A 27,487-nucleotide genomic window follows, 5' to 3' on the forward strand; every position below is an offset into this window, starting at 1 on the left:
GCGTGAATTCCTTCCCCTTATTTTCTAATGATGAGTCCTTTTCCCCCTTAAAATTCTACCTTAAAAGCCATTCCCCAGCGAGGCCTTCCCTGACCATCCCAGCTAGAGTAATAACCAGGCACTCCCTCTCTAAAACATCATCCATCCCATTTTATTTTCTTTAAATTGTCTGTCACCACCTGGCTGTGTTCCTATGCATTATGTATTTGTGTTCTTCTTTCCCCTGTAATGTAAGCATTGTGAAAGCAGAGACACCATCAGTGTAGTTCCCTGCTGTACTATCGGCAACCAGAAAAGTGTCTGCACTTAATGAGTGTTAAGTAAATTTTGTTGAATGAATTAATACGTGGCCATCAGAAGAGAATAAAATATATTGTAGGATACCCATCAAAATGAACAATGTGAGGCTGTTAAAAAGAACATGGTACTCGACAATCCAGGGAGGGGTCCTCTGAGCAAGACTGTGCCATCACACCTGATCTGCCCTGGGTCTCCCTCCTAGACCTCATTTCAGATCTGTTCCTGGTCTTCTCGCTATTTTCAATAAACTCCACACCTATGCCTCATGGTTTTTGCACTTGCCATTTCTACATCTGCATCCTGCACAGTTCACATCAGTCAATCCTCTACTCAAAAGCCATCTACACGGAAAGGCCTTCCCTGACCACTATCAAAATTCCTCACCCTGTCCTTGCCTCTCCTCTAACCCTGATTTTTTTTTCATTACACTTGTCATTTGAAGGAAAAGGGCCTATTTATTTGTGTACATGTTTGTTATGTGCTTCCCCTGTCTAGAACATTCTTCGTTGCTATTCCTCATGACCTCTCCAGCAGGTAGAACATTGTCTGGCATAGAGTAGCAGCCCAATAAATATTTGATTGATGGGGAGAGAATAAGTGAATGTATTCTTGAGTGCAGAAAAGCAAGGTATGAAACAGTGTGCTCATTGAACACTGCTGCCATTTGTATTAACGAAAGTGACTCATATATATAATCTCTCTTGGGAAAAATCCCAAGGCTGCAGTAACAGTGATAGCCTCTGTGACAGGAAACTCTGAGCATCAAAGAAAGGAGGAAAACTTATTGGTCCTGTATATCCTTATCTTTTATAAGACTGTATTTTTACCATAGGTGTTAATTACTTTTTCGAAAAAATAAGTACATCAGATTTGACAGTTTTGCAAGTTTATGTATTTGAGGCCACAAGGAAATCAAGGCCCTCATAAATGTTATATCAAAATGATAAACATTCAATAACTATTTACGTAGCAATTCTATAAACTTAGCATGGCCCTATGCAATCTCTTGTTTGAACGTTCATGAAAATTTGTGATTACGAAGGATTCCTATACTTTCTAATGGAAAAGGTATACATTTCTTAAATGTAAAATATGGAAGGAAGCAATAGTGTGGATCTCTAGCAAAATAAGGCCTTCATAAATACAACAAGGCCCCATACACATTTTATATGTCAAGAAAAAGGCTTCTATGCCCAAGAGACTGAATCTGCTTACAATGTTGAAATATGCCCTCACTGTTTAAAAAAATAATAAAAACCCTCTACCAATAGACCCTGCCCATCCTTAAATGGCTGGTTTGCTCAGTGTTTTTCTGGCTCCATCACACAAATGTGTCCTACTTTTAAAAAACACACTATTTGAATATCTGGATTTATAGAAAAAGCTTTAAAGGAGTGTCCGCTTGCTTTAATTAGGATTCCTTTAAATATGAAAATACTAAACATTTAAAATATGATTTAATACAAAAAATTATACAGAAATTTCAGGAACACCATCATTGAAGACACAGGTACTCAGTAATTACTTGCTGGTTGGATGAACATACCTATTGAAAATCAGTAGAGTGAAATGGATAAGAGCGTGGGTTGGGATCCAGATATCCCTGTGTTTGGATTCTCTCTGCCATTCATTAGCTGAGTATGACCTTCAACAAGTGACTTAACTTCTTAAAACCTCAGTATTCCCTAAAGAAATAAAATGAATGAGGAACACCTCCCTTGTAGTTAGCTGTATTAAATGAAAGATATAGGTAAATTTAGGTAAATAAAATATATCTATATATTTTATTTAGGTATTATATTTTATAATGTATTATAACCTCATATATTATTTCTTTCACTTAATTTCTGCTTTGCCTGAATGAGAGCAAATGAAAGGCAAGAACAAAACATAAGTGTTGTTATATTTTCAGATTTTCAGAGCTATAATACAGGGATCTATATATAAATATAATTATATATGTATATATCCCTCATACAGTGCCTGGCATATAGTAAATATTTGGTAAATGGTGATTATATTGTGAAAAATAACCAGAATATTCTGAGGGTTTGACTGTTTTCATATCTACAAAGACGAATTTTGTGCATAATATTCCAGGACATTATATTACATTGGTGCAAGGAGGAGTAAACACCCGTGTGACTGAGATTTTTTATGGCCTTAAAATTATGGGGAAACAATTAACAGGTATGTAAGTGAATTGTGGCAGATATTCAACTTGTAACAATTGCAGACATGTATTGAATGTATGATGATTAGCCATTATACACAGTAAATACTGTGACTTAATATCTTCTTCGAGTTTATTTTATAGTATTATCCATTTCTCACTTTCTTAATTAAAGATATTAAATATAACCACTTTATTTAATTTCCCAGAATATTAGATGTTTGGAGTGCGAAAGACAAAAATGTTACAAATTTGGGGACTAAATGAGCGTATTTCCGCAGATGACCAAATGTTTCTTCCTTTTCAGTTTTCTGGCTTTTTTTTCCGCCTTTCCTTCTAGCACTTACAGTTTGTCTAATAAAGTTGGGAATTCTCACAAAGGGCCTTATAAACACTTGTTATTAGATTTTAAATCTGATTTGAAAGTGCTTCTCTCCTGCTCCCTCTGAGTAAAGTGACCTTTTTAAATGGAGGGAAGTGGGTTTAGATGACAGTCATGATAAATGCGGTCATGTTCACTCAATAAAATAAGGCCCAGTGCATTTGAGGATAAATCAGTGAAATGTACAGCCCCACCTGTCTGTCTCCATCATTCATTTCCACTGTCACTTTCACAGTGGCTGATGGATCACAGTTGCTGTAAAATTAGACAGCCTTTAATCTCATTTCATCCTGATTAGCTTCTCTTTACCCTTTCCCTCTGACTCACTGACTGACACGCTAAAAACTCACACTGGGCTGCAGATGAACATAACAGTGCAAACTTCTCCTCCAGCACCTGCATGTGAGGGTGAGGCCAGTGTCCACCTCTAGAGAAATCTAGAAAGGGTCAGACATGTATTTTTTGTTATTTAAAAGATAATAAGTGCAGTACCTAGTGCCATTTTAAACGGCTATTTGCCCTTGCTCACTGCCCTATTTACTTTACTTCCCTTCATGTTTAATCAGAAGTCAAGGAAATCAGGTCTTTTGCAAAACTCAAACATTGATTTAATATAAATTTTTTTCCTAATAAATTTGGAGCATTTTACATTCAGAATAATTTCAAAGAGCTTTTCTGTGTATTTATAGCCTCTCGATTCATGATAATAATTCAAAAAAGACAATAATTCAGGAATGAGAATACTGAAATATTTGGCCCAGAGATATAGCAGACAAGGTTTAAAAACAAGAGTAAATATGTGTAGATAAATGAGAATCCCTTCAAGTAGCTTTTATATTAGAACTTCAAAGACCTCTCTTATTTCGAAGGTTTCAATAGTTAGCTTAATGCAATAGCTTCATTTGTTTGCATAAAGCATAACAATAGGGTTAATCAAATGAAAAAGAGGCTTAAGAATAAATCGTGTATTATTTCCTTCACTTAATTTCTGCTTGCCTGAATGGGAACAAATGAATGGCAAGAACAAAGCACAAGTGTTGTTATATTTTCAGAGATTGTGCTTTATTATAAAGCTGGACTTCCAGTTAAAAAGATGATACGGTTTTTCATTACTTGTATGATTTGGGCATTGAACTGACCAAAAAATTAAAATAAATATTGGAAGACTGGCTATCTTTCAGTAAGTTGCTTATAGTCGATGACCTCTATTCTTACACACGTCTCATGTGAATAGGTGCATATAGATGACGATCAACGCTGTAAGTTTACACTGACCGGATGACATTGTAATGAAATGGAGTAGCACCAGACTGTTCACAATATACATAATATATGGGTAGCATAGTTTTATTTTTAGTATTTTGGAACCATCATCATAATCTAAACAATGAGTTAATTAAAAATATATATATATATATGTTTAAAACATATCCAGTCTCAGTTGCTCAATGAACCCAATGTATACTCTGCCCCAAAGGATTGTGAGAAGTGAAACCTGTAGAATCTATATGATTGAAAGCGTTTCCCAAAGAGATCCCCAAGACAACTCCTTAAATCAATTGACCTGATTAATGGAACTCACAAATCCATGGCACACCCAATTTCTGCATTATCTCCCAAATGAGGGGTTTACATACCAGTGCCTTTTCCCTTGTGGATATAAGTTCAAAAACAATGAATAGTCAAAGTAAAAATAAATGATAAAATAATCATAATTCCTAAAATACTTTACTAAAAAGCTTCAATGATCCAATTTGTTCTTTCAGGAGCTGTGTGATAGGTTTCAAAGCTCTGCCTCTTTCTTACTATTTTTATTTACATATCTTTGTTGATTCATACCTTTCAATGTGCATTCTGAGAAAAATTTTAAAAAATAATTTAAAAAATGAAATGAGAAATATATATCATCCAAAGTGAGTCGGATATAAGATAGGTGCTGTCTCTCTCTTTTCCTCTCTCTCTCTCTCTCTCTCCTTTGGGAAAAGAGCGCAAAGTGAGAGCTGGCCCTGACTCATATTGATTCCTCACTGCACTGGTTTCTTAAGTGCTCTGTTGATCCGTGTCAAGCAATAAGTTCCCTGCCTGAACGTGCACTTCACCTCTCCATTTGTCCTCACCTAGATTTAAGGTGCCCAGATGATGAGCTGAACAAGGACGTCATTTTTCCTACTGGTGTCACTAGGCCCAAACCACTGCATGTGATATAACTAATGCTGTGTACATTTACATTTACCATGTGATATTAAAACAGCAGACACTGACACTGTTCTGCACACGGGCTGACAGGGATGTCCTATTCTAGTTGTGTGTGTCTCCCAAAAGAGAATGTAAATGAGAACAAATACAGAGAAACCTGGCTTTAGACGTTTTCTGAGTAACACCCCCTCCTCACAGCCACCACACTGGGGCAAAGAGAAGGGCAAGATGAGGGGAATGAACATTTGTGATGTTCCTGACAGTTTTTATCTTCGTTACAGAAGAGCTCCTAAGCAGATAGATAGAAAATGTGTGATTGTGCTGCTAATGACATCGTACAGGAAATTAAGCGTATACATTTGGAGAAGGCATTAAATCAGCAGGACTTTAATTTAAAAACTTAAAACTGTATGGAAATTCAGCTTGCTCATTGCTGTGGAATAGAAAGCTACCAAGCACCCTGAGTCTGTTTATGGAAAGACTGCCAGCAAACCAGAGCATCGTCATGGCTCCAAGTGTATGCAGCACTATATCTTCCAAAAAGTAACCCCCAGCCCTGACCATTTGAGGGTGTCAGTCATTCTTTTAGAACGATATCCCCATCATCAGGCAAACGAGGAGAACTTCAGAATCAGAAGCAGCGTGACAGGTTGTTCTTGACTAATTTGTGGAATAACATTATGTAAAATTAATCAAAAGGGGTTGGGTTTGCAGTCACTGTGTACACACCACTGAGCCACCGTGGATTGATGGGTGTCCCGCTCTGCTGCCTAGGCTCTCTCCTTCCTTCCGACTTCATTTCACATTTCATACACTTTGGTGAAAACAAACAATGGGTGAGCCAAGGGGCAAGTCCTAAAGTGGGAAATTTCAGACGTCTTTCTTTTTCTTCTTAATTCCAGTTATGCCGTACAACAGTGCCCACCACTGCGTCGTGGAGGTAGAGAACTTCTTGTTCGTGTTGGGTGGAGAGGACCAATGGAACCCTAATGGTAACTACTGAACACCTTAATAGTAGCTGCTCAACAAGCATTGTGCAATGAAAGGCTCTGGTAGCGGTCCATTCTGTAATTACTGTGGAAAGTATATTTCTGTGCAGCAGGCACAAATGAAGTAGTCAGTGAATTGGGCTGACAATTGGAGGGAGGGTCAATCACTGAGCTAGCAGAGTTCTACGCAGTAGAGCATTCACTCATCAACTGTCTGGGGATTTAGCTTTGCAGTAATGCCCCAGCCCCTCTCCTTATCCATCCCCTGAGGAATGCCACACGCACAAGCACAGACTCCCTAGAGGGTGGCAAGCTGCAGCTATTAAGAATTCTCACCACCTTCTCCACCACTTTTCTCTCATTTTATCAGTGTAACAATGTAGTTTCAATAAATAAGCATGATCTGCAGTCGCGCGCTACATAACCTTCTCTGGAATTCTTTTGCAGCATTTGTTATTACTTGAGACCCATTCTAGTTGCCCCACCTTTTGCAAGGGCTCATTCCACAGATCATCCACCATCATCCCTGTTGATGTGATTACTTCAACAATTTATTGCAAAGAGAAATTAAACACTTTAACACACTCCCTAAACCAAACACAGAGAGAACACTGCCTTGCAGAATACGCAAAATTATCAAGGTATTTTTAGAAAGCTTGCGCATGAAGGAGGAGTTGCAGTTGTAGCCTTCTGTGTAACAGAGATCATTATGACCGAGAAACCATAAAACAGCTTGCAGGTACACATTTTTACTTTAAAACCCCAGAACATCCAGCTGAAATTACATATACTGCATATATTTTATTGTGAATGTTCTCCTTTAGCATCTGCACTAAGGCAAATTATAGAAAATTGTTACATCTGTTCACTCTAGAAAATCTTAAAGGAAAACAACCCAGGCCATCCTCCAAGAATCTTTCTTTGAAGCGAGGGGGACATTCTTTCCTAAGACCTGCAGCTTTGTTGGTTCATATCTTTCAATGTTGGGAAGGAGACAGTTCTTGGGGTTTGTGAGAAACAGATTTGGAATGGGAGGAAAAATGATTTTTAATATCTCTCCTCTAATTTATCTTTCCAGTGGTGGATTTAATATGTTACGGAAAAAAATAAAAAAATAAAAACCTGGCATACATACAATCCACTGCAAACTCTCTATTTGCTGTTTAACTTGTCCTTTCTCAGAAATGATTTCAACTGACTAGAACATTTGTAAGTAAATATGCAGTGCATAGTCGTCAAGTTTACCTAAGCAAAGAATCTGCAAAAATTTCTTTTTGAAGGCCAGATTAAAACTAACACAAGACAAAAAAAAAAAGGCTGGAAAGTCCTGTTTCTGATGGCAATCCTCCTTCAGCCCACCTCTCTTCCCAGGTGGATTAAACTTCTATCAAAATATCAGTTTTGGTGCCACAACTCAGTTTTCACAAAACGCTATGAACTTTCCATTCCTATGACATAGACCTTCATCAACACCCCCTGAAATAACCTGTAATTGCTTTCTGTTCAATTTCTATCAAATATACAACTAAAAGGATTGGACGGGGAGTTGTTTAGGGGAGAGTTTAATGGACATATTCTTTCCTCTAGTCCAGACAATCAAGATTTTTATCTTTGAACTAATGTAGACTCCCATATAACTGTGTCTTGGACCTCACTGATTTGCCTCGCCCCACCCCTGAGAAGAAGAGAGATTTGATTTAAAGCCCTCAGTGAATATGTTGTAAGAAAGGCTGTAGAAACACAGTACTGCATTTCCTGTAGGGACGCCATGCACTATCACCTTGGACTTCACATGTGCTCCATGCAAAGACCCATGTGACAAATTCTTGTCACACCAAAATACTGAGGTATTTTTTGAGAATTGCTATTCTTGTGATTTGATGTGCCTCTTCACTTTTGCTTTAGCCACTAGAAAGTTCAGAATTGAATTTTAGTAAAACCTTAATAACTGTATTTTAATTTTACTTTTAGTCTCAATATGGGCCTGGCAGCTCACTCTTTCTGTAAGACCCTTTTTAAAACTGTGGAAGTTCCACCTACAGTGCTGAGTCATTCTGTCCCTCACTCGTTTGGCATGTGCAGTCATTTATTATAGATTTGGGAAAATGCCAATGAACCACTGATTGGCTCTCCTAAAAAGAAGAGAATTATTACACTGTGAAGCAAGCAGGCCAGTCTTTTGTCTGTCCATGTCAATCAGTCAGTCATTGGCTGAGGCCGTCCCCCAGCTTGAGGGTGAGGATGAGCAGTGAGGTGGCCTGTTCACCTGAGGGCAGCTCTACAGAGAGGAAACAGTTGCGATTACAAGCGCCCAAATTCACGGCAGGTAGGGAATGGGTGCACTAGTCTGGTAAAGGGATCTGGGCTAGGACCAAAAACACACATTCACCACCATCCCTTCCACATGTAGCTTCATATTCCATCCACCAGTCAACCATAGCTGACTTTTTTAGTATTAGCAGTAGTTTTTATAGAGTACTCTTTTTTTTTGGACAGGAACTTTGCAAAGCACTCACCTCATCATTTCACTTAATTCTCACAAACCATCCTGTGAGGTCTATTTCATGACTGCTGTAGTCCTACTGTGAGGAGACTAAGCATGAAAAGGTAAAATAACTTGCTAGGACACATAGCTTGCAAAAAGCTGAGCCGATTCCAACATATGTCTGGCTCCAGAGCCTCAGTCTTTAACCCCACTGCCTCCTCTCATAAATATAGGTATCTGGTTAGGTATTAAACAACAGTCATGTTTCTGACATTGATCCTGTGAAATTAAATCAGCATGTATCACAATGGAAAGTGGCTCTCTCAGAAAGAACTCTTCATTTCCCATTTAGAAAACCATCAAGAGAATCAATCATCTAAAAAATATGGGATTTTCATATTATAGTACCTCATTCAATCAAAAAGTAAGCAATTAATACTAAAACTTATAAAAAATACTAATCTTATAATAATATACAGTTTGCTTTAATTTCATTTCTGACAGGGAAGAAAAATTAAAAATCCATGGATTCAAATATTATGTTTGTCAGTTTTAAAGGTGAACTCTTCTTAAATTAAACTTTAGTTCTTAAGAAAATGAGGTGCAAGTCCTTTAATGAAATATAAGCAGGATTCATATATTTTTTTCTACTTAGCTATCGTTATTAACTTCCTTAATGTCATTGGTGATAAGAATGCATTATAATATTCTAATATATATGCATGTATTCTACCAGTGCCCCAGTTTACAGAGAACCAGTTTATATTATCACTTACTGATGACCAACTTTCAAAATAACTGCTCACGGAGAATTTCCTTTCCTTCCCATTTCCTTCTCTTCCACCACCGGCTAAAAACTACCACTCCTTGCTCTATTTTACCTATTGCCTAAATGACAGTCAAAAGTGGTGTCTGGTGACAGGGCACCGTCACAAAAAAGAGAGGTAGGGGAAGAATTAGAAACAAATGGAAAAGATAAGAAGAAGCCAAAGAGTAAAGAGTAATCCAAATTTCCATTGCAAATGGCCGCTACTCTCAAGCTGCTAAATAGTCTCAACAGAAACCACAAGAACGGAGTGAATAATGCAATTTTATCTCACCTTTCTCACTTTAACACATTAATTTCTTCCTTCACTTTCTTCTCCACATATCCTTTACCAACTCCAGAACTGCTTCCTTCTTTTTACCTCCCCAATTTTCCATCGTTGCCCTTTTTGGCACCACTGACCCTTCCTCTGGAAACTTTCTTCATCTCACATGCATATCACACTAGCCCTGCTGAGCTTTTTCTTGAGTGAAGGTCATTACCATTACAACCAGAGGCAAACATCCCAGTTTCTACCATCACAGCTCAGCATGGGAAGGTACTCTCTGCCCTCTTGCCAAGAGAAGGTAGATATTTTCTCCCTAATGGAAATTCGAAACCAAATTTCACTGAGAAACATTTTTATACATGGTCAGTATGTTCTATATTCCTATTAATACCATTAATCTTCAGATATATTTTGGAATTAACCTTGGAACTTAACTATCAAGAATCATTTTTTTTCCTACAGGGAAATGTAGAATTTGCAAATTCTACAAAGAGCCTCTTATAAACCAACTCTAGACATAATTATTTCTTGAGTTGGAGCCTCCCTTTGTGGATTCCAAGTTCTTTGAATCATTCTCACTCCTGGAACTCTTAGCTCTTTCTGTACATCCCTAGATAAAACTTAATTTACCACCTAACCAGACCATCCAAACCCTCCCGCATGATCCCTGAGACTCACGATTTCACATCAACAAAATCCCTATAGTCCTAAAACTTTCTTTCACATAGTTCCTTCAGCTTCTTTTCTAATCAAACCCTGGCTATCCTCGGAGAGTAGTGTTTTCCCAGCCACTCTCTCTAATGGGGACAGTGTTTTCCAGCCCCCTTATTCTTGACATTATTGGAGGCAGGTAGCTTTTTTACTTCCTTTTCATTGCCACTCCCACACCCTTAAAATCTACCACTTTAAAGGATGTTTGCAGATTATATTACCTGCTGCCCCTTTTTTGTGACAGCTATTCACTGTTTTCCTGGTAATGTCATCTCCATCACTTTACCCTACCACTTTGTCACTGTCCATCATCCCCTTGTGTCCTTCCTTCCCCCTATACTGAGCTTAGATTCTATTGCCTGTCCCCATAATCACATTAGTGCATACACCTGCAGCCCTCGTGTCATCCATCTCTTCTTCCATTATGTTTGTCCAGGGTATAGCTCTGGTCCTAGTTAAACCCAATTCTCCTCCATCTTTTTCCTGCTTCTGCGTAACTAAATGTCGATATAAAAAACCACATAGCCACACTGGCTGCTAATGAGCCATGCTGCCTACTAGCCAACATGACTAAATTTCCATGGTCAATGTACTTTCCCACCCTCCAACTTAACTCTTTCACACCTTCTCTCTCTTCAAGTGCCTCTTTTTCCAAAACCTCATTCTCAGTGGATGGCCTTCCTTCTTAGTTAAATGAAAAAAGAAGCATTCAGAAGATAAAAATCTTCATCTTGCTAATACCACGTCTATTCACTTATATATATGCCTGCCAGTCTAGTCTCTTATTGTTTCTGCTCCAATTTAAAGCCTATTCTTCATTCCTTCTTGCCTGCTCAAAGACCTTGTAGTATTTCCAAACTTAAAAAAGAAAAACAATCAAATAAAACCTCTTGATGCCATATCTTCCAGCCACAGTTTTCTTCTACTTATGGCAGAAGTCCTAAGAATCCACATCTTCTTACTCTACATTCTCACATCGTAGTCTCTCTTGAGGAGTCCCCACATAGGTTTTCATCCACATTCATCCCCTGAAGCAACCCATGCTAAGGCCACTACCAACCTCCATGTTGCCAAATCTTGGGGTCACTTGAGGTCTCGGATGCTCACTCTCTTCTTTTTGAAACACTATTTGACATGGCTTCCAAAATACCACAGTTTTCCTCCTATCTTTGACAATTGCTCTCCTTTGCTGGTTTTTCTTCTTTTACCCCAGGGCTCATTCCCAGGACCTATAATCTTCCATTTCCATACCATCTCCCTAAAGGCTTTCATTCTGTTCTATTATTTTAAATATTACCTCTGGAATAATAACTCCAAAATTTGTACCTGAAACCTCATTTAGCTTGGGGCCTACGGGACACTTCTACTTTGAAATCCTATAGGCCTCTCAAGGTTAAGAACAAAGCAGAACTCATGACTTCCCTCCCCAAACCCCAAACAACTCCTGCCTGGTCTTCCCCAAACTGCAAATTACATGACCTTCCATCTAGTTACTCAGGCTAAAAACCTGGCAACCATCCTTAATTATTTACTTTTTGTCATAATAATATTCGACCCATCAGAAAATTTTATTGGCTCTTCCAGATTATATCTCGCTGCTTATACCTTCATTCAAGGCACCATCAGCTCTTGCCTTGACTATTGCAATGGCCTCCTAAGTGGCCCCTCTATAGTCTATTCTTCACACAGCATCCAGAGTGATCTTCGTAAGAGAGAAATTAGACCATATTTCTTGCTTGCTCAAAACCTTCCCATGCTTCCTATTGGTTCTTTTTCTTTCTTCTTTTTTTTAATGTGCAATTCTATACTAGTCCACAAGGCACACTGTGTTCTGGACCTTGATACCTCTCTGACTTCTCTTCAAGTCACCCCAGCATTCTTGCGTTTTTGAACTCATGGCCAGCCCCATACTTTATACTCACCTGCCCCATTGCCTGAGAGGCTTATTCTGAAGAGGTTTGCAAAAGACTTCTGTGGCCATTCTACTTAAAGTGGCCTCTCCTCTATCAATCCCTGCTTTATTATCTTTATAAAATTAAAGAAAATTCATCTGTACTTGAAAATATATTTTTTGTGTTCATTTACAAGAACATAGATTTTGCCTTTCTTGTTTACCAATATGTCCCCAGAACCTGGAACACATAAGACACATAGTAAACATTCAATATGTTTGTATAATTAATAATTGTGTTGTGTATACATGCCTGTGTGAGTGCACATATGTGTGCATGCCCACACGTGTGCATGCACACACACATGCACACATATACACATTTGTTTATTCCTGCAGTGAAGTTTGGTACCTGTATTTTAATGTTTAGTTACACATATGTAAACAAAGCAGACTTTTAGAATTAAGACTTCAAGTGCTTTAGATGATTGTTACCTTAGGTGCTACACAGTAAATGGAATACAATTGTTTGCTTCCATTTCTTGCCTTGGTGTCAATCTGTATGTAAAATAAGATTCATTTCGATACCTTAGAGGCATTACTTTGCTTCTTAAGCTCAACAGAGGGGATAAGCTTGTTAACCAGATCTGAGGACTCAAGTTTCCCATTCAGCACATGCACCTGTAATACATCACAGCAACTGTGCTTCCCCCATACACATGCACGCAACTTACATGACATGCATAGACTAAAACCGATTTCTTAATTCAAACTCTTATCATAGTGATTGCTATTATTTCCATGGAGAGAGACTGGATGCTACCACTGCTAGAATTCTTGGATCATTAAAAAAAAAATAAAAAAGATCTAACCAGAGATATCACACAGGGTAGTCTTAGGAACTGATTATTTATAGACAATAACTTCATGTTTTTAAAACATAAAAATACTTAAATCCAGAAATTTTTACCCTAACTAGTTTGATTAACATACTTGCTTTTATTATTATGGTTGATTTATTTTTATTCTAACTCATTCAAAGGAAAAGACAGAGGAGAAGAGAGGAAAAAAGAAAAACATTTGAGGTGGCACATTTATTTTTCTACTGACTTACTACTTCTCATACCATGTTAGATAGTTCCTCTACTTAATTCATCTATTAAAACTGAGAACAGAGGCATGTTATAAAATACTATTAAGTGTGTAAAAAAACAAAGGAATCTAAGTTTTAAGTGTGTCAAATGTATTTTTACAGGAAAACACAGTACAAATTTTGTCAGCCGATATGATCCCCGATTTAATAGCTGGATACAACTTCCACCCATGCAAGAAAGGTAAGTGTTTATTTCTTGTATCTGAAATATTTGTGGCTGCTTTACAGAAGCATGGAGGCCGAATGGTTTTCTAGGATAAGGTATGCTGAATGAAGCCAATGAAAGACAGACGAGGCAAAATACAAAACTTGGCCTGGCCAGTGTAGATTAACTGCCTTATTAACTCAATGGAGAAAAATACTCAAACAAGTCAATTTTTTATATTAATGTAGGAAGAAAAATTTATATGACTTTTCCTCCTTTACTACATTGCATCGAGTTTTTTTGGCAAGCAGAGCTACAATCTCACTGGCTAGCCCACTCTCCTTGGTTATGATATATTTAAATTCTATAATTGAAATATAAACCACCATTCTCACAATGATGTGCATTTTGATGCAGAAATTTCAATATTAAAGTTTTCAAGTCTCACTTTCTCAAATCCCTTATATTTGCCTCCTCAAATATCTTTTCATTATACATTCAAGAACAGGTCATTTGTTAGCTTTTTTAAAAAAAAGTTTTGCAACGTATCCTCTCATTTTTTATGCATGCAGTGTTTATCTTACCCAATTCTCCTGGCACCAAAGGACAAGAAGACAACTACATTTATACATATTTGGCTCTCCTCATATTTGGCTGTCACTTAGGAATGAGGCCATGTCTAAATATGCCTATGCAAATTTGCATGCTAAAATTTGAACCCTTGGTTCTCTTCAAATAATATCTCAACAACTTCCTGAGCAAATTCTTCAAAATAATAGTGACAATAATCTACAACCTATTTTCTCTTCTCAATTGAATTAAGAAATAATTTTATTTCTTATTTGTTTCATGACCCTTCACTTTAACATTTCTTTTTTAAAAAAACATTCAATCAGATTGCACTGAGATTAAAATAGATCCTTAATCATAAATTCCAAGTTAAAAAGAAATTTTCGGATCATATCATTCATTCAAAAATGGACGTTACTACAGGAAGACAGTATGAATCTATGCTATAAAGAAACTCGCTAAGTTTCTATTCTATATAAATATATTAAAACTTTCTTTCAGGAGACTAAAAGCTATACACTGAAAATGGTGAGGCACACAATACTTTAAAAGGACCACAGACACTATTAGGAATGTCTAATACCTCAACGAATTATTTTTAGTCAGTTAATATCCTGACAAACTTCTCAATCTTCCTGTTGGTATACATGGATACATAAAAGCCTCCTGATGTCTTCCTCCTGTTTCTCTCTTTTCGGGGTTATTTCTTGGTGCTGTTCTTGTAGCTTCATCACTTTACCTTTTAATCAAAACCACTCAAAAAAGTTTTACATAAAAATATGTTTAAAATAAGCATCAATAACATGTTTGAAATGTCAGTATCTCTTCACCACAGTCCCCTTTGCTGGGGGCTATACACCACGATAATTAACCTTCACGCCTTGGTTTTGGGAGGCATAACTCACGTCGCGGTCAATTATCTTACTGTAGAGCCCCTAAGGATGAGAAGTATTGCTGCAAAACCTAATTAGTAATTTTTTAAAAATGTGTATTGTTTACTTGATATTCTATAATGACTTCCTCTGAGGCACTATGGCCTATCATGGCAGGGTCTTACTTAGACAATTTTTAGCAGCTCATTGACCTGATAAAAAGACCTGCCATGGTCTGTCGGCACCCGGCAGCCACCGTTGACAGGATGGACTGTTTAACGTTTCTTTCTAAGTCATTATGGTATATCATGTCGGGTCCCTAGTAAGAGAAGTTTTTTTTTTAGATTTAGAACAATCAACTCGATAGACCAAATAAAGAGCTCCTAACAGAGCAGAATGGGAAAAAGCAGATCTCACAAATACCCAGTCAATCTTCTAGCTCCATATCTCCTCTGGGTTGGTTGACCCAGGCAGCAATTCATAACTTAAAATGAAATTTTTCTGTCATTGCTGAGTTTCTATTCAAAATAGCAAGTACGATCAGTTACTATTGTGGTCTAATTGGTGATTAAACAAAGAAGAAGAAAAAAACTAAAATATATGAGATACTTTTCAGATCAGAAAAGAAGTTTCTTAAATGTTTAATCGATTTGGTTTTGCATTGTATAGGTCATGAATCAAATTCACCAGAAGGTCCCCACTTCCCTACTTCCATTAGCTGCTACCAAACTGATTGAGAATAATAGAAACACTCTAGAAGCCACCTCTTTGGTAACCCATTCTTACAGAGCTGGCTGGACAGATTCCTAGGACATCTTAGCTAATCAGAGATTCCAAAAGTGTATAAATAAAAGTGCAGAATACCCTCTAGGTTCATCTGGGAAATGGGCACATAGTCTTTAGTTTTATTCAACCATGAATAAGTTCAACTATAGCAGAAATAAATGCATGGCTGCTACCTATAAATTTACTGATAGCAATGATTAGACAAAAACGTAGTTTAAAATGTTATGCTGATGAGTTGTTCTGTTCTCAGATTTGGAATTTGATTCTTCAAAAAGAAGAGGGCAGAATGAAAACTCGAATCAATAGAAATGCTTTGGAGACTTTAAGTTTCTTATAAAATAGACATTTTAGGTATTATTCTCATAGAGATCTTGCTAGTCTAGGGGAAAAATAGAAAAAGAAAAAGCATTTTGTAGAACAACAACAAAGCATATATTTCACAGTATAAGTGAAAAGCTGGAAGCAAATCCATCAGAAATGTTCTCAAATTTAACAGTTTTGTTTCTAGAAGCCTTACAAGAAACAATGTGAGACAATATTCTGTTTGAAAAATCTATTGTTTTTTAGCTGATGATGAAATTCAAAAATTCAAGCTGAGATAAAGTTATAACGATTCAATCTCATGCTTTAGTATATAAACTGACCATTCTTAAGGATAAGAAAGGATTTGTGAAGACCTGTACAATATGCAGGATTCAATGCATGTTTGTAGAAGTTATTGGTAGTCTTTTTAAATTTATCTCAATACACTGAATATTGCCTCTGGTAGTGGGGTAAGTGGAGATGAGGAGTGCTGTAGGGGGAAGAGATGACAATTTAAAATACAAAGAGGGTAATTCCATGAAGGAATCTTTAATAGTCGTAACTTACTTTTCCAAAAATAGCTTAAATAGAATAACCAGGTATGCTCTTCATGTGGAGAGGCAGGGCAGGGAGCATTCTCAAGAGAGACCTGCTATGGAAAGACTTTAGCCTCGAGCAAATGTTCACAGTTGCAGACAGACCATTAACCAGTGTTTCTATAAGGCATTTCATGAATTCTCACTTTGAACATGCAAGGGAATAAAGGCAGAGACTCAGAATCTTCTCTATTGGAATTTTCTACATAAAAATGCACTTTTATCAGGAAGCAAAACCTACTGATTTTTTTTTTTCCATTTAGATCCTAACAGTGACACTGTGTGGATAAAGCTAGGAGTACACATGGAGCATTAAATTTAGAATGCTTCAGCTAAAAAGAGCAAGTTCTGACAGACTAACTCAGTGTCACAGTGAGGAAGGAAGGAGCCAGATCAGGAAAAGTGAGAAAGATGAAATTTAGACTAGATAAAAGGAGTTCACGCTACAAAATAAAGAGCCTTCTCTTATCTTCCACTATCCAAATTTTAAGAGGTTTTTCATGCTAATGGGCATTTTCTCTTCTAGACCAATATATAATGCATAGAACTCACCACCTTACAACCCACATAGTTCAATTATTTTTAAATGGCCCATTAATTATTTCAGAGGCTCCAAGACCTGTCATAGAGTCATACGGAAGAGGGACACCGACCCACCCTCATGTCAACGGTACAAAGAAATATCTATATACAGGCTTTTCCAGACATGTGTCAGTCTTTTCAATGAAACATTTTAACTGAGGAGGTAAAAGCACTAGTAAAATAACTTTGACCTATCATATTCTATAAGAGAGTAATTGAAACTTAGCTAGAGAAATGAAAGGAACCAGTAGTCCATCTGTATACATTTAATTTTGCAATTGTTTTTATTTATTTTTATTATTTATGCCTAAGCACTTGGTCTTTCTAGGTGGTCTCCCATCCAAGTACTAACCAGACCCGACCCCGCTTAGCTTCACGAGATCAGACATCGGGCTTGCTCAGGGTGGCATGGCCGTAGACCATGGACTGTGGCTCCACTGGGGAGTGAACCCAGGACCTTCTGCGTGTAAAACAGAAGTGCTAACCGCTACACTATGGAACCACATCCTGCAATTGTTTTTAAACCTAATTTTATATTTTAATGAGTTTTTACTCTATACCAAAAAATTCCATTTTTTTTAGGTTTGCATTTCTTTGATAATCTGATTAAAATTTTTCTCCAAAATCTTTCTCTATATTCTTCCCAAAATGCACATATGCAAAACATATGTGCGTGTGTGTGTGTGTGTGTGTGTGTATAATTTTATTATAATTTCCAAAGAGCTTCATGGACCCCTCAGAAGACATAGGCCCAATTTAACAACACTTCATAAACCCTTACTTTATGAAATCTGTCCTTCCTGCTCTTTATTCTCCTTTCTACTTTTTTCTTCCTCTTTCTTCCATCATTGTTCTTCATCATCCCTCTGAATTTTACACAGCACATATTTTTTTAAAGCATCAAGAAAATATAGTAAAAAACAAACATAGCCAAAATATTACTCTAAAATTATTCATAATGCTAATTTCAGGACTATAAAAAATACCCAAACCATATGATCCTGCAATCTCACTTCTGCACATATGTCCAAAGGAACTAAAATCAGTATTTTGAAGAGATAGCTGTACTCTACCATGTTTATTGTAGCATTACTCACAATAGCTGAGATGTGAAAACGACATAAGTGTCTGTCAACAGATAAATGTATAAAGAAAACACGGTGTATATTTACAATGGAATGTTATTCAGACATAGAATTGAAGGAAATCCTGCCATTTGTGACAACATGGATAAAACTGAAAGTCATTATGCTAAGTGAAATAAACAAGATGGAAAAAGACAAACACTGTATGATATCATTTATATGTAGAATCTAAAAAAATATTGAACTTAAAGATGTATAGAATAGAATGGTGGCTGCCAGGAACGAGGGGCAGGGGAAATGGGTAGTAGTTTGTCGAAAGGTACAAAATTTCACTTGTACTATGAATAAGTTATGAAGATTTCATGTACAGCATGGTGACTATAGTTAATAATACTCAATTTTATGCTGAGAGTAGATCTTAAGTGTTCTCACCCCTCCCCCCAAAAACTGGGGAATAACCATGTCAGGTGACAGAATGTTGGTTATCTTGATGGTTAGAATCCTTTCATAATGTATGCATATATTAAATCATCACATTGTACGCTTTAAGTATATTGCAATTTTATTTGTCAATTGTACTTCCATAAAGCTAGAAATAATAAAATAAAACTGAATACATCACCATCTATATAACATATACTATATCTATATGGTAATAAACCATCCAAATAAATATTAAAGAATTTAGTCATCACTTAAAATATTATTAGGAAAAGTTTATATGCAAACATCTTGATGACTGGTTTTTAAAAAATTCTTATGCAGGTAATATTAACTAGTGGTTTCTGAGCATGAACAAAATGCTAGACACTATGATAAGCACTTTACCTGAGATGTGTATTTGCAGGTAACCCTGTGAGGAAGGTACCATCATCATCCCCATGTTACAGATGAGTAATCCGAGGCTGAGAGGGGTTGAATAATGTGTCAAAGTCCACACACCCAATAAATTATAGAGCCAAGCAATCTGTTTCCAGAGACCAAAGTATTAATCAGGATGCTACATAGATGCTATATAGGGTTTGGGCTCTTTGTAAGCACAACTTGGAAAATCTGTAAATCATATAGGTTTACTTGATAAAAATTTCTATAACTCCTCATCTTGCTATTGACATCGACCAAGAGCCTCGACATCAAATTTTGTGAAGACCATTAATTCATCAAACATAAAATATATTCTCTGAGAGGCTTGGCACTTAACAATTGTACTTTTTCAGTATTGGACTGTATGTTATCCTTATGAATATATAATTCTGGTAGCATCAATGAGAAGAAAAAAAGAAGCAAGGAATCAAGGACTTGCTTTAGATTTCAACCTAGTCGTCCCAATTCCAAATTTTTGAGTCCTCTTTGAAACTTTATTCTCCCTCAACTCTCATATTTTATTAGTTACCAAGTCTTACATTTTCCTCTGAAATTTTCTTTTCACCACTCCTTTCCCTGTATTTCTCTAGAACTCTAATTTAGGTCCTCAATATCTCACTCCCAGATTTTGGTCTACCTCAGAATTGGCCTCCTTGTCTCCAATCCTTTCAACGCAGTTTGTGTGTCTTTTGCCTTTGATGGCATAGTGAGATAATTTAATAAATAGCCTCTCTTGAAAAGAAACTAAAAAGATATCCTACAGCTTTGTAAGAATCAACACGAAAAGTTACATAGACAAAATTCCTATAATTGGTTATATAACAGCAAAATTTCAACACTATACTCAGTTCACAAAAGTTTCTCTATTTGTGATAGTACTGTCGTGGGGAGTGGGGGGAGGAAAAATGATAATTGAAGAAAAATTTTGATGATGTAGTTCTCTTATAAATTGGGAACAATGACCCTTGAAGGACCATAAAGAAAGTGAATGTCAAGATAATTTATTATTGTTACATTATCTACCTCATTTTTCACCTTGTCTTACTGAGCTGATATCCATACAGGGTACCAAATATCCCAAACATTAGTGAACATTTTAACAGTATATCAAAAGCCAGATAAAAAGAGCTGAAACAAAGAGTTGGTAAATTGCTTCTCTATTGTTCCTTTACTTTCAAAAATGTTAAACAGAATGGGCAATGCATATGATTACTGTATAAAGTCTCAGATTTAGAAGGTAGCTAAGTGTAATTTCCAAAGGTTTGCAACCCTTTCTGAAGCAGAATGCACCTCCTTTCCCTGACTAACTGGGCTTCTTTTATGATTTATCATGGGTTGTTGTTTTCATTGTAGAAGAGCCAGTTTCTATGCATGTCGGTTGGACAAACATTTATACGTTATTGGTGGAAGGAATGAAACCGGCTATTTGTCCAGTGTGGAGTGTTATAATCTAGAAACAAACGAATGGCGTTATGTGTCCTCTTTGCCACAGCCTCTGGCAGCTCATGCAGGAGCAGTGCACAATGGGAAAATATACATTTCAGGCAAGTCATTCCTCTATTTTCTGTTACAAAGTTCAATTCCAAGGCACTTTCTTGACTTGTATGTATATGTTTAATTCACAGGGGGTGTACACAATGGAGAATATGTCCCATGGCTATATTGCTATGACCCTGTAATGGATGTCTGGGCTCGAAAACAAGATATGAACACAAAACGCGCCATCCACACTTTGGCTGTAATGAATGATCGCTTGTATGCAATTGGAGGAAATCATTTGAAAGGTCTTTTTTTTCAAAATCACAATAACATTTGCATCTCATATTTCTTGCTAAGGGGGGTTTCTCGTTAGATAATCATAGTTAACCAAGTAAAGAACATGTTAACCAAATAAAATCTACTCTGTGTAAATTACCAGTACCCTTGGGCAAGCATTTATTTTGGCTTCTCTGCAGATAGGATTATTTTCAAGTTACCACACACATTAAGGAAATGAATAATGATGTCTACAGAAAATAAAAATGAAAGCATTAATAACCGAAAAAGCACAATTTGTTAGAACAATGAATTCAGTGAAATAAATTATTCCTTATCACCAAAGTTATAGTAATGGATTTTTTTCCAGAAAATTGTTTTCTGTAGTAATCATAAAAACTTTAGTCATAGCTGCATAAAGAAACTACTACATGATTTTTCTTAAACACTTAGAATTTCATGTCTAAATTTAGAATTATCTCTTTTAAGAATCATCTATGATTCTCAAACTTTTTCTATTTACTTTTTTAAATAAAAAACTTTTTTAAAGCAAAGTGTTTTTAGAGCCATGTTTTGGCTCCTTCCCTTTTCCATCTTTGTATATGCCTACAATTTTTTGTAGTGTACGTGCATGTATGTAACTTTATGGCCATGACTATAACAACTGAATATGACAGGAAAGCAGAGAGATCTATGCTATTGAGAATGTTATCTTAATAACATTCTCAATAGCATAGATCGGGCTTCAATTTCCTAATCTGAAAATGAAGAAACTGGTATAGTTGGTCTCTAAATTCTCCTCTACCTATGACCTTCCATGATCCTTGAAATTGAACTAAATGGGAAACACGCCATCTGAATATGGTAGATAAGACCCATCTGTGCACTTATTTTTAATTGGATACATGTTAAAAAATATGTTAGACATAGACATTTTTCTATTGTACATAATACATATTTATCCCTAAATATAATAAAGCCTGGAGACGTATAATTTTTATGTAAATATTTCCAAGTTCATATTCCATCCAAAATGTCATTTTCCTAGTCTAAGTCTGTGGCTCATCTTGGAGCTCTCCTCAATGGAAGAGGATTATCTTTACTGCTGCAACTCTTCCTTTTTCATTCTTTTTCTCTTTCACTGGTGCTTCTTCATTTCAATCCATACACCATTCCTTTACATCAATATATTTTATATTAACTTTGTAGCTTTCTGCATTAAAAAGGATTTAATAAGCCATTTTTTAATAAGGTCTATACCCCCCATATAGTCAACCAATGACTCTTTACCAATCTAGTCAGATATTCTTGCTTTGAATTAATCGGAAACATCCAGAGTTGAATTGTTTGTTTGTTTGTTTGTTTGTTTGTTTGTTTGTTTTAGGCCCTTCTGACATATCACCTAATTTCACCAGTAAATTTATACATTTGTGTCTTCAAGGACACAGTGATCTGCTTCTTGGCTCTACATCTTTTTTTAAAAAGGAACCCTAGCCTTAAATTGAGACCCCAAGAGTTTATTCTTTTGTGATTCCATTCTGATATGTCACTTAGGTTTCTCCCACCTTGATGTAATGCTCGTGGAATGCTATGACCCAAAAGGTGACCAATGGAATATTCTCCAAACTCCCATTTTGGAGGGTCGAAGTGGTCCTGGCTGTGCAGTGCTTGATGACAGCATTTACCTTGTGGGAGGCTACAGCTGGAGTATGGTATGTGCCCACACTGAACTCCTCCTCCTCCTCCTTTGTCTTTGTACCTACTTTTGTTTCCCTCAAAATGTATTATCACCCACACAGTTTACCTTTTAAGGGTATAATGCTTATATTAAAATACTAAATTACCATAGGTAATAAAATAGAATCAATGTGGCTACTTAGACCTGGCTTGCTCTCTGATCAACTGTATCATAAAATGGGGTAGTCCTCTGGTGCTATCCCATCCCTATGCTTTCGTGGTTCTGGCTTTTCAAATAAAAGTCGGACTGTAGTGGTTTTACAAATGTTCTGTTGAAATTGTTTGAATAGAAGTGTCTCATAAGTTTCTGACCAGTACTGTATGAAAAATGAAAATTAATTGTTCAATATCCACAAATTTTATTTAGAATATGTGATTTGCATTGCTTTTCACTTCCCCTCCTTATCATTAAAATTTCCAAACATACACGCAGTAGGTTCTAGTTGATGCATCATCCAAATTCAATATCCATCCACATTTTGCCACACTTACCTCATTTATCCTCTTTTTAAAAAATTTTTACTGAAGCAATTTGAAGCAAATTTCAGACATCGTATTATTTGGCACTAAACGTATCAGTATTTATCTTTAAAAATCATTCATTTATGTAAACACACTATCATTATCACACCCAACAAAATTAACAATAATTCTTTTGTATCCAATCCATATTTAAAAGTCCCCTGTTCACTATAGTAGTAAAATAAAAACAAAAAAGTGAGGCAACAATCTAAAATCTAATTTACTTCAATTATTTGAATATTTACAGTGAGTTTTTTTTTTTTAACTTAAATCAGCTAGATAATTTCTATTTTTTGGCAGCTATTCTAAGAGATTTGTTGATCATCTGGGATAGTCTAAGCATTTGACTTTTATTATCAGTCACACAAACACAAAAACAAATTTTGAAATCTTATCAGTCTCAAATTTTCCTTTGCAATAAAATAGTTTAAAATTCACTGCTTTCACTATGTAGTTTTTAGCAAGAGTAGAGAATTGATATTTTTTTCTCAATGTAAATGTGATAAAAAAAAAAAAAGTTGCCATTGCATTTCTCTGCACATTCGTTTCTAAATGCTTCCTGCTCTGCCATTACAGGGGGCCTACAAGTCATCTACAATATGCTATTGTCCAGAAAAAGGCACCTGGACAGAACTGGAAGGAGATGTAGCAGAACCGCTGGCAGGCCCTGCCTGTGCAACTGTTATCCTGCCCGCCTGTGTACCTTACAATAAATAACACTAGGAAACCCTGGAATGAACAGTATCACATTCTAGGAAACAATGACAAGCGACATCACTATTATACTAGGAACGATTTGAATGGTACAACTGCCGAAACCTACCCTTGATTGCTGATGATTTACAAGTAACTACAAAAGAAAAAGACCTGTTCTTGAACAGATAATGTGTCGGTAATTCAGATCACACCAAACTTGCTGTGGTGACAGACTCTTCCATTTCAGACTGGTTTTAACTTGTCCCAGCTTTACAGAAACTCCTCACGTGGATCTTAACTTTCAAAAAGAGGAAGTTAAATACAGAAGAGTGCCCCCAGAGAGACCTAAGATCAGTATTGTGCATTGTAGTTTACCTGCATGTGATCTATGTTGAAGTTTTGGGGATATTGTGTTCATAAATGATTCAAAATTGGACCCACTAAAATACTTACCCTGCATTACAGAAATTGCCACTTAATTCTATATTCCTAACCTGTGACTACTTCACAGACTCCATAGGCAACACAGTTATAGAAAATCATGTAAGGTTAAAGAGAAACACTCTTGTTTTTTATATAACATTGTTTCATATACCTTCTGCTCCTTACAGCACCTTATGGGATCAGAGAAGAGAAAGATGTTGGATCTTATACCAATTGCTTTCTGCCCTGTGGGCTCTAGAATAGCCAGAGTCATCACTTCTGTGTCCTCAATTTTATCTGAAAGATGAAAACAAAATACACTATGTCACCATTCAGTTCACAGAGGCTTTCTCATTTTTTTTTTTTTTGCAATATATAAATAAGTAGTGAACACACCTGTTATTTGCTTTAAACAGTAGGGCTGACAGTCAGTCATAAAATATTAAAGAGATTATGTTGGATAACACCTCTGACCCAAACTTAACCCAAAATGAAAACTGGGAGATTGCTTTCATGAATTTAGGGACAAAAAGAAAGAGTAATTTAAGTACAGTCCCAATTGTCTCTATGTTCCTAACACACACAACTTAAAGAAGCAAATTATAGCTCCTCACAAATACTCCTCCTCTTCCTCTCCTTGGCTCTACAAATGGCTCTAGATATGACTCTAGAAAAACACAAGATTATTCCCCAGATTTTTCTCCCAGCTGATCATATGTATTTGTTATCACCAGAGATGCCTGAGCTCAGTTAAGCGAGTAATTGCTAGTTGTCTTTAGGAGCCTAAGGAATTAGGAGCAGAAGGTCAAGAGAACAATGAGATCGTCCCAGTGTGGCCAGTCAAAAGAACAAAACTGACAGGAACATGAGTTTGATTTTTAAGCTCTTCAGAGTTGCAACAACATCCATTAAGAGTAAATAAAAGCCTAAAATATTTTTTAATCACCCAGAGATGTTGTTGAATCCCTCAACATGTGTCATTCAAAGCAACATCATGAGAAAGCCACAAATTAAAAATGCCTGGTGAGAAGCTTTCACTGCAGAGCATGTCAGATGGACAGGTGTACTGGAATCCAATGCCGTTTCTACAGTAAAGTGCAATCTTCGTTGTTTTTGTATTTATTTGTATGTTCAGATCCAAAGGATCCATTGTAAAAATATATATATAAATATATATCCAGTGCAATCAACTTTCATTTCTTTTTTCCTTGAAAGCATATGACTATATTGAAAGAAAGAAAAAATACAGTACTTTGTGGGAAAATCCCAGCTGACATCACAAAGAGAACAAGGTCTGCTTCAAAACTTTCATCGTCAACTACCACTATTCCATGTGAACGTCACAGTTTATACAAGGATGTTTGCTTTCCTTAGACTTGTTCTTCCTTTATTTTTTATTTCTAGCCAAAATAAATAAAAGCATTTATGAGAACTATAAGTAAAGCTTTCTGTATTTCAGAAAGACACAAACTATTAGAAAGTGAAAAGTGAATAAATAAGTCACAGATGATGTAAATTTTGTACAGTATTAGAATGTATAAATGAAGCTTGCTTGGAAGGGGAAAACTTTAAATAAAAACTTTATGTACTAATTTAACTGTCTCTCATATTCCTACTTATAAAGCATATGTATAAATCTCTACATTGAATTGTATGAAGGTTTATAATATACAAATGCCTAAATATTTTTATTCTGCAGAAATACTTTACAAGTTTATTCAGCTTCCTGGCAATATATAAATGTATATAATATGGACAATGCTAGAAATTATTGAATGCTTCAGGAAAAATGTTGTGAGTTAAAAATCATGAGTTGAATCTGATTGTTCCACTGTAAGAGTATTATAACACATAACTTAACCAAAATTTAATAACTAAATATTTATAGGAATTATTAGAAGCACAATCTGTATTAAATAATACTTGTACACTTCTGAAAGAATAAGTGAACCATACATTTAGATCAATTCTCTAAATACATAGTATTTAATTTAATTTTCTTTTGAAAAATCTGAAAAAGGAGTTGTACAGGACAAGGAAAGAGGCTGTGGGAGACGATAGGTAGTAGTTGTGCAGCCTTCCAGGTAAAGACCTGTGAAGGGTTGGAAGCTACTCCCTGAAGCTTGCAAGCTAGAAAGAATTTACTATCATGCTTCCCAGCCAAATTTATTATTATTGAGGATTAAACGCACAATTAAAGGATCATTCGAACCTCCCTTTATTCCATAAAAACAAAAATAATGGGTTTTCTGTCTTCTTGCACTGAATGTTCACCTCATCACACTTGCACGGCATACCAGAAAAAGGCCCCTCTCTGTGGTAGCCTTTATTGTTTACCATCTTCTCCAGAACCAATGGCTACTTGTTGCAGGACTTCTTCCAAATGCCCCAAATCCCCAAAAGCTCTAGGGCTAACCAGATATCATGAGCAGTTAAGTGAATATACTTGTTTTTTTCCTAATCCCAAATGACCACCTACTTTAAATTCATAATTAGACTGGCTAAAACTGGGAGAGTGAGCGTAGGGACCAGGGTTTTTAATTAATTAAGCAGTGTCTGTAGATTTAAAGTTAATACCGGCTTGTGATCTTCCCTATTAGGGCCAAATTTATATTTTCCCAGCTGCTTGACACTTATGTCACTTAACAAGTTGTCATCATTATCAATTTTATAAGCATCAAGTGTTTGTTGAACTTATCCCAAAAGGTATCACATAAATGCCAGAGTTCTCATTAAACTAAGGTCTCGAGGTCAAAGTATTTTAAACATTAATGAGTAAATGGGCCAAGATAGGGCTGGTAAAGCATACCACAGCCAATTCATACCCATTGGTGGAAGATCATGACTGATGAAGCCTGACCTCCTAGAAACACCTGACCTAGAGGATGCTGAAATTTTGATAGAAAATAAAATGGCAGCGAGAAGCAGAAAGGCCAATATAAGAACCAAATATTCAAATAGTATGTTTGCTTTGTGTAGCTGTAGCTATATAGTGCTGTTCTGGATAGTGCAATAAGTATGGACCAAGTATTGAATGGGATTCCTTAATGGAAATATCCTACATTTGTTGACTCTACAGTCTTGGTACAATAACAAAAGGTTCAGTTCTACAGATGCATTTTTAAAAAATGTGCTTCAAGAATACAACACAATGGTATAGAAATAAGGAAAAAATCT

General features: G+C 36.1%; 1 protein-coding gene across 3 annotated transcripts in view; it reads left to right on the forward strand.

Annotated features, from left to right (window-relative positions):
* KLHL14 (kelch like family member 14) overlaps positions 1-25,907 on the forward strand; it is a 113,607-nt gene extending 87,700 nt beyond the window's left edge. For all 3 annotated transcript variants that reach the window (XM_039843783.1, XM_039843775.1, XM_039843793.1), the window contains exons 4-9: positions 5,954-6,043; positions 13,477-13,555; positions 20,531-20,721; positions 20,803-20,961; positions 22,487-22,644; positions 23,768-25,907. In XM_039843783.1, coding sequence (XP_039699717.1) covers positions 5,954-6,043; positions 13,477-13,555; positions 20,531-20,721; positions 20,803-20,961; positions 22,487-22,644; positions 23,768-23,908 — 818 coding nt within the window. In that variant the 3' untranslated portion in view covers positions 23,909-25,907. The remainder of the gene's footprint in view (positions 1-5,953; positions 6,044-13,476; positions 13,556-20,530; positions 20,722-20,802; positions 20,962-22,486; positions 22,645-23,767) is intronic.
* The last annotated feature ends 1,580 nt before the right edge of the window (positions 25,908-27,487 follow it).

The sequence above is a fragment of the Pteropus medius genome, unplaced genomic scaffold, assembly GCF_902729225.1.
Source record: "Pteropus medius unplaced genomic scaffold, Ma_sr-lr_union100, whole genome shotgun sequence".
In the NCBI taxonomy this organism is placed as follows: domain Eukaryota; kingdom Metazoa; phylum Chordata; class Mammalia; order Chiroptera; family Pteropodidae; genus Pteropus; species Pteropus medius.